The 8,328-nt window shown below is 35.5% G+C and overlaps 1 protein-coding gene across 2 annotated transcripts; it reads left to right on the top strand.

Moving 5' to 3' along the window:
• The first annotated feature begins 2,928 nt into the window (after nt 1-2,928).
• LOC103978383 (ras-related protein RABA1f) lies at nt 2,929-8,107 on the top strand. Of its 2 annotated transcripts, none has more exons than XM_009394162.3 (2): nt 2,929-3,292; nt 7,531-8,107. In XM_009394162.3, the coding sequence occupies exons 1-2, from the start codon at nt 3,075-3,077 to the stop codon at nt 7,961-7,963; spliced, it is 651 nt and encodes a 216-aa protein (XP_009392437.2). In that variant the 5' UTR covers nt 2,929-3,074; the 3' UTR covers nt 7,964-8,107. The 2 variants fall into 2 exon arrangements, with proteins under 2 accessions (XP_009392437.2, XP_009392433.2); XM_009394158.3 differs by having other exon boundaries at nt 7,513-8,107.
• The last annotated feature ends 221 nt before the right edge of the window (nt 8,108-8,328 follow it).

The following is an 8,328-nucleotide window of genomic DNA, read 5'->3' as shown; positions in this document are numbered from 1 at the left end:
TCTAAACACTATTTTGATCTCTAGAATAATACTATTAATAAATATTTTAATAATCATGCTTGGCCTATTACTCCTCAAATCTCTAATGGTCATACAGATTCTTTAATATCTAGTTTCAGTATTAATGAGATTTATAAAGTTGTTATCTCTGTGGGCATGGACAAGAGTAAATCTTATTAAAATACTCTCTCTCTCTCTCTCTCTTCTTATTGTCTCATAAATTTTCAATCCTTCAATAATCATGCTTTTATTACTTTTCTGATCTATTAGTTTGGCAAATGTTAATTAAAAAATTATGGCCAAAGTTTTAGTCAATCATTTAAAAGCTTTTCTTAATACCCTAATTAATAGTGAAATTCTATCTTAATTCCTAAGCATAATATTTATGGTAATATTCTAATTGTAATTTGGAAGCTGCTCATTGTATGTATTCTTCTAAGGACATAGATTCTACAGTAATAATTAGGTAAGATCTCGAGAAAGCTTTTTGATAGGCATTAAGCATATTGGGATGTTGTCTTTAGCGATAGATTTTCTTAAAGCAGTTGGGGAAATCTCTAAGCAATTAAGGAAATATCCTCTTTGCTGAATATGTATAAATAACTATCAAAAGCTCTAATACCATGATAAACTATGAAATGTATGAAATGCAATTGCATAGTTCATTTAGATAGTAAGCTTTTGATAGCAATTTATACACATTCAGCGGTGATAAATAACTATCAAAAGTTTACTATTTAAATGAATTATACAATTACATTTCATACATTTCATAGTTTATCATTTAGTACTCTTTCTCTTCATAATTTCTATCCTAAATACATGCCTAGATTCAAGCTTTTGTTTAATCTCCTTATTTTTCTTGCCTTATTAATGAAAAAAAATTCTCTATTTTTCTCAATAAATATGGTGTTAGACCAGCAGATCCATTATCCTTTTATATATTTTGTTTGCTCAGCTTTTAACTCAATAAAAGCCTTACCTTCCCTTAGCTTCACTCATAATACAAATGGACTACATCTTATTAGCGGCAAAACCACCACTTCTCCTACTCATCTCGATGACCTTAATATTCATGACATTACAAGTTTTAAATATATATTTTAGATATCTAAACAATGATGGTAGTTAATGGTTTATTATTATTTATACTAAATATTATTATATAAGCACTTGAAATATTCTTAAATGTCATCGTTCTACTTAGAGCTAAAAATTATTTACTCAATCCTTTCTTGCTTTAAGAGAAGGATTATTTAAATAAATAAAAAATTATGCTACTATGGATCCATAGATTTATAATATATCATTACATTACAAATCAATTTTGATTCGTAATGCCTTAAATGCGTACATTACATTATTATAGATTACATTGGCTACTATGTTAGAATTGCTTGGTCTGAAGATGTGTAATAATACTCTTCATCTATAATGGCAAAAATACCTATAGGCTACTATAATCGTAATACTGACTGAGTCTTTCAGGGTGATAGAGATCACTGTGGAAGATGCTGTGCAGCAAGTCTAATGTATCTCAAGAAGAAATCCCCACTCAGCAATAGTTTCGATCAATAATAGTTTCACACAACTTCAAGTTTAGACGGGCTCATCAATCTTCTTAAGAAGACTTGCTAAACTCTAAATCGACAGTGCCTATGGCTTGTAAAACATCAAATAGCTGATAGCTTCTGCTACGACTACATTCAGTAGTTATCTTGTATTGTTTTAGAGAAGGTGATTTGAGAGCACATTAGGTTGTCTGGATGGATGGATGGATGGATGGATCTAAAATGATTTATCTAAGTCTTTTGGTAGAGTAGTGAAATCTTAGTAGATTTTTTTTTCTAAACAAAAAAAAAAAAAGTAATAATAGAGATAGATCATGGAAGCTTTCAGATGTTGCAGATCAAATTTGATTCTTAAGATCAACATAAAATGGATAACGCTGCACTCCAAGTAGTAGTAGTACTACTCTTTTCCTAAGATACATACTACTGTATCAAGTATCTTATAATTATATCTAATTATTATTGTCTTTTTAAGCGTGACAGACTTGGGCCAAAATTATCGAAATTAACCTATATTAAATGTGTTTAGTTTTCTAAACTAATGGGTATTATGATCATTCTATCATTACGCCTTACTTTTAATAAAATCAGGTCTATTCTAATTTTTCATAATACTTCAAATATTAGATTCAATCCGATATCATTAATTATTACAATAGGATTTGATGAGATAATTGACCTATTGACTTCATTAAAATAAATCACTAATATAAAATACTTAAGCTCTAGTTGACCGTAATATCTTTATAATCAATTTTAGGCATACCTCATTGACACTAAACAACAGTTTTGTATTAGTTTTCTTTGAGAAAAAAAAGGTAATAAATACTTCATCTTGGCTTTTTTAATATATATTTATTTTTTGATAAAAATGATTATATATGTATATATATGGTTGGATACTTTTGAATATAATGGATCTTGTCAACTATTTCCATCAAATTCTACTTAGAATGAGCAAAACAAAAGGTCAAGGTGTCACGGTCAAATTACGAAGGCAGTTTGGTAATAGCAAAATTTGTACATGTGATTAACCAAGAAAAATGAAACGAAAATTTTCCTCCATTTATATATATGTATATATATATATATATATATATATATATATATATATATATATATATATTATTACAAAAATATTATTTCTTTTTCGAAGCAGAAATTATATAATAATAGAAAATGGTCAGAAATAGAAGGGATGATGACGTCGTTCCCCTCGTCATCCTTCTTTTAAAGGGCAGCAGTAACTGCTTGTCTTTAATTAATTACATCGTTAATAACAAACATAATCGTTAGCAAACAAAATAATTCTAATAAAAGATTTAATATTAAGTACAAAAAAGAAGAGAAACCGTCTCCCCCGAAACGTTTCATTTCCCCTGCGACAACCCATTCCCACTTCCTCCGAGTCGAAGGAGAGCGACGGCGTTGGAGAGGCACGCTGAGCCAGACGGAGCTCGGATCTGATCGCCGGATAGAAGCGGCGGTGGCGGAGGCTGAGGAATGGCGTACAGGTCCGACGACGACTATGACTACCTCTTCAAGGTGGTGCTCATCGGCGACTCTGGCGTCGGGAAGTCTAACCTCCTCTCTCGGTTCACCCGCAACGAGTTCAGCCTCGAGTCCAAGTCCACCATCGGCGTCGAGTTCGCCACCCGCAGCATCCGCGTCGAGGATAAGGTCGTTAAGGCCCAGATTTGGGATACCGCCGGCCAAGAAAGGTTCGATTCGCTATCCCATCGCATCTGATCCGATCTCCCCCCATCGGAGGGAGTCGGTTTCTTATTATGCTCCTTTCTTCGATTATCCTTGATCTTTTGGCCGGTTTCGGATGCTTGGATGTCGGATCGGGCTTGGGGTGCAGTCGTTCTCCCAATATCTCGTGCCCGCTAGTTTCGATTCCGTAAAGAGATTAGGGTTCCCGTGGATGGGTTCTAGTTGATGTGAATGATGCACTCCTTATTAGATTATTCCATGCCAAAGCTCCTGATCTGTTATCGATGGGGATTTTGGAAGTTTCTGCAATCATGAGAACTGGATACTACGGACAGACATCTTGTCTTATGTGGCCCCCTTGTCGGATGATAGAACTTCTCTCCGCTCTGTCGGAGCTGAGGCTTTGGATTTCTACTGCGATCAAGCCGTGCATTCCTCACCTTATATGGTGGATGGATGGATGATGTCCATCCATGGTCTCTGTAGTCTTAAATGGGTTTAGATTGATCCGTGTGCACTAGCTGCCTACGTTTTGAACTCTGCGGCCTAAGGTGGTGCAAGGTCCGGTCCCCATTTTGAAAAGAAGTAATTCTAGTCCAAGGTCTCCTCGTCATTCCTATTACTGCTAATTCAGTCGTGAAGAATTTGTAATATAAACAAACATATAGTGATCTTGTGTGTAAATAATCATTCTAGATAGGTCAAAACTAAATTTCCTAAGGAGCACCTTCGAGTGTCCTCCATGGAGGAGTTTTCTTGATCATATGCATTTAATCACAGTATTGTTCTTCCTTGTAATATGACTTCAGTGTTGCTGATTTCTTCACTTGTGTAAATGCAAAAATGGGTGCAAGCTTGGAATCTCAACATTAATCTTTATAGCATCATAACCTTTTAGAGGACAACTGATGGCAAACAGTATCTTCCTTAACTGGTTACTTTGTCTTCACATGCTTCTGGGCATTGTATGAATTTCTTTTTACTCATAGTGATCTAAAATAAGATTGTCTTTGACTATTGCTATTGGTCGACTTTCAATATTTATATGTGAATTCTAGTTCTTTCTACTGTGTTACATAGAAGTCAATGGTGATTGATATTGCCCCCTCCGATCCCCATTATGTTAAGTTCCAGATTCAAGATATAGTGAACAGTTGGATGTTCCTACTGCATCACCTCACCTGGGAAAACAGTTTTCCATGTCTGAATTGGACATCATGGACCATCTTCTTTCTGTTTTATTCTCATTGATAATCATGTGTTTGTTGACATCATAGAGAGCATTACTTTATTAGATTCAGATCTTTGAGGAACCTAGGTGTCGGTATAAAAGTTGACTCTTACTTTGTAATTCAGGGGAAACGATACAAATAAGAGAGCAAACATAATAGGTATGTTATCAAAATTAAAGATTCATATCCTATTACCTAAAGTTTTTCATGTTTTTGGTCGTTCCTGAATTTCTTCCAAGGACTATACACATATGAGAACCTTAGTTTTCTTTTATAGTGAAAAAGGTTTCCATGATCACAAGCATGGCACTGTATATTTCAGTCTGTTAAAATAGTTTATTTTGATGCTGATGTCAGGTACCAAATGATAATCTGTTACCATGAATCTATACTAAAAATACCAATGCTTATCATGGTGTCCTTTGCATCTAGTCATTCTAGAATCTTTGATAATGATTGATGCAGTGTTGATGCTAGAAGTTAGAATGCTGCTTACCTATGGAAGAATTTTGTTTGCTTTAGTCTGTGCGTTAGGTTTCCATTTGCTCTTTAAGCAAATGAATGTTATGAAAATTGCCCATGAATGTCAACATCCAAAATAGGGTGGTCACAAAACATCTGGTTAGGGATAACTTGATTCGACTTACTATGTTAGAAGAACCAGATATCTTGGCATGCACTGCCTGATGATTTTGTTCAATTTATTAAATTTTACTAGTGTGGAAACATATGTTCAACCTGATCTGATGTATCGACGGATCAAGATTTCTTCATTCGGGTCTTGCTGTTAAGTCCAATGGGTCATATTGAGTGTCATGGGCTCAGATCGACCCAATGGATCTGATGAAGATTGATAAGTGGTACCTACTTGAATTCAACTGTCCTCCATCCGAGAGCTTTTTATGGTCATATGCATCTAATCACAATATTGTTCTTTCTTGCATTATAACTTCAGTTCTCTGATTGCATCCTTTTGTAAATGCAAAAATTGGTGCAAGCTTTGGACTTTCACCATTAATCTCCATAGTTTTATAAACTTAGAAAATAAATGATGGCAAATGATATCTTCATTAACTGGCTACTTGGTCTTCACATGTTTGGTTTTGGACCACTCTCAATATTTCTAATGTGAATTCCAGTTCTTTCTACCATGTAACATAGAACTCTATGGTAATTCAAATCGCTTTCTTCCGTCCCCAATGTATTAAGTTCCAGTTTGAATATAATGCTTATGCAGTTGGATGATCCTAATGCATCACCTCACCTGGGAAAACAGTTTTCGATGTCTGAATTGGACATCTCTTGCTGATAATTATTTGTTGATTGATATCATGGAGGGTTTTATCTTATTAGATTCAGATTTATGAAGAGGAAACTAGGTATCGGTGTACTTGTAACTTGAAGGTCCAAAGAAGTTTTCTTTTATAGTGAAAAAGGTGTCCATGATCACAAACATGCCACTGGATTTTCAATCTGTTTAATTAGTTTATGGGTGATGCTGAACAATCATGGGGATTACAAATTGAAGTTGTTAGGTATCAAATGAAGATCTGTTACCATGAACCTTTACTAAAAATGCCAATGCTTATTACGGTGTACTTGTGTCTAGGCATCTAGATTCCATTACGCTGACTGATGCTAGAAGTCAGAATGACTGTGTACCTATATAAGAATTTTGATTGTTTTAATTTGGGCAATAGGTTTTCTTTTGCTATTTAATCAAACGTGTGTTAGGAAAATTGCCTGTGAATATCGCTGTCCAAATTTGGGTGGTCATCGTGTCAGGTTAGATTGAGTTAGATATATTACAATTGCAGCAATATTTACACTTAGGGATAATGCAAATTCGACCTACTATCTCAGGAGGTTAAGATAGCTTGGCGTGCACCCTTCCTGTCTGCCTAATGCTTTTGTCCAATTTGAAGAACCTTAATAGTATGGGAACATGTGTCCAACCTGATCTGATCCATCAATGGATTGAGATTTCTTGACAAACCAGTGGACCATGTTGAAGTGGCTTGCGTCACAATGACCCAATGGAGCTGGTGAAGATTGTCCATCTCCTGTTTTAAACGATTAGAGGCTGTTGTCTTTCTATGGAGGCGTTGACACTAGAAGAGAAATTGGTTTTCGGACATTGTTGTATTGGGTAGCAAGTAACATGTTGCATATGTGGCATCTATGCTTATGCAGTATGAACTTTGTTCTTCCACCATTGCCTCTGGAAGTTTTTTTGCTTTTGTTGAGCAAGTAATAGTCAAAATGATCCTTCTGGATAAACCCCAAGTATCATAAAGCCTTGTGGATTGCGAAATTCCTTATCTAGCATAAAGCTTGGTGGAAATGGGGTTGGATATCCCCCCACCCTGATTCAGACTTGGACTGGTTCTGGCTATAGAACGAAGATGTGGATCAGTTCTCCACTTTGTTAGTAACAATGTTTGGCTTGCATATAGGCCAATTAACAAATATAAGTTGTGTCCTAATATCATATATTTGTTTAGCTACCCTCTATAGTATGGTCTAGAGCCATAGATAATATGGTAGTTTTTGATGCTCTTTTCTCTTGGACTTTTATGATCTTGTGTGTGTGTGTGTGTGTGTATAAGAGAGAGAGTAGCAGTAATTTTGGTGTTTTTTTCAGTACATCAACCCTTTTCTGATTAGTTAGGTCAAATTATTAAGATGATGTTTTAATTAATATAAATTTCATCAAGTAATTGAATTGTATTTTGTTTGATTTAGTTTATTATTTCCATTTGTTATTTTGATTATACTGTTATTACTGAGCACATCTTTATACAAATAAATAAATATACCTTGTTTCATTCTTCAATGTGAATTGCTTACTGCAATCACAAACCCCAGCTACCTTTTGGGGCATTGTCTAACTCTTGGACATTCTAGAACAGCATTGCTATTGTTTCTACTTTCTCGTAAGTTTTGTCAACTATTAAAGCATGATAACTTTTTTTTAAAATTTTAAAAAAAAGACAAACACTTTCTGATAGATATCGAGCAATCACTAGTGCTTATTATCGAGGAGCAGTCGGTGCCCTTCTGGTCTATGATGTTACTCGGCATACGACGTTTGAGAATGTGGAGAGATGGATGAAGGAGCTAAGGGATCACACTGATTCCAGTATTGTGATTATGCTTGTGGGCAACAAAGCGGATTTGCGCCATCTCAGGGCTGTCACGGTGGAGGACGCAAAGGCTTTTGCCGAGAGGGAGAACTCCTTCTTTATGGAGACATCTGCTCTAGAATCAACCAACGTGGACAATGCCTTCACAGAAGTACTCACCCAGATATATCGTGTGACAAGCAGGAAGGCGCTCGATGCTGGTGATGATCCCGCAACGTTACCAAAGGGTCAAACCATCAACATCGGCACCCATGACGATGTATCTGCTGTTAAGAAAGCTGGTTGCTGTTCAGCGTAGCTCAGATGTGGAGCAAAATATTTGATTCTCTCGCACCTGAGATTTGGTATAGCACAACCGGAGACAGTTTCTTTGGTCAGAGTGTTTCAGAGAGTGGGTGCAGATGGCTCGATCAGGGTTTGAGTCTGCACTTCCTTTCTATCTTGAACCGGACAAAAAAAACACCCAACTTACAACCCTGTATCGTTGTTATCTTTATTTAAGTTTACGTTGCACTGATTATTATTTTTCTAGTAAATATTGTACCAAACAAAAAGTATCACAGTTGAATGATTTGTTGGTTCTTCTCGTTTCTGTTGTCTCTTTTACTGGGTTAGCAGATTTGCTGTATAGTCTTTGTTTATAATTCAGAGTAGTAATACATC

Source organism: Musa acuminata, chromosome BXJ3-3 (assembly GCF_036884655.1).
Source record: "Musa acuminata AAA Group cultivar baxijiao chromosome BXJ3-3, Cavendish_Baxijiao_AAA, whole genome shotgun sequence".
NCBI lineage: Eukaryota > Viridiplantae > Streptophyta > Magnoliopsida > Zingiberales > Musaceae > Musa > Musa acuminata.
This window is presented reverse-complemented; position numbering and strand designations above follow the sequence as displayed.

Excerpts from the sequence above, each read along its gene's own strand:
- LOC103978383 (XM_009394158.3), top strand. The coding sequence starts at position 3,075 with ATGGCGTACAGGTCCGACGACGACTATGACTACCTCTTCAAGGTGGTG. Across the intron at positions 3,293-7,512 it reads GATACCGCCGGCCAAGAAAG|ACAAACACTTTCTGATAGAT; the intron begins GTTCGATTCGCT and ends TTTAAAAAAAAG.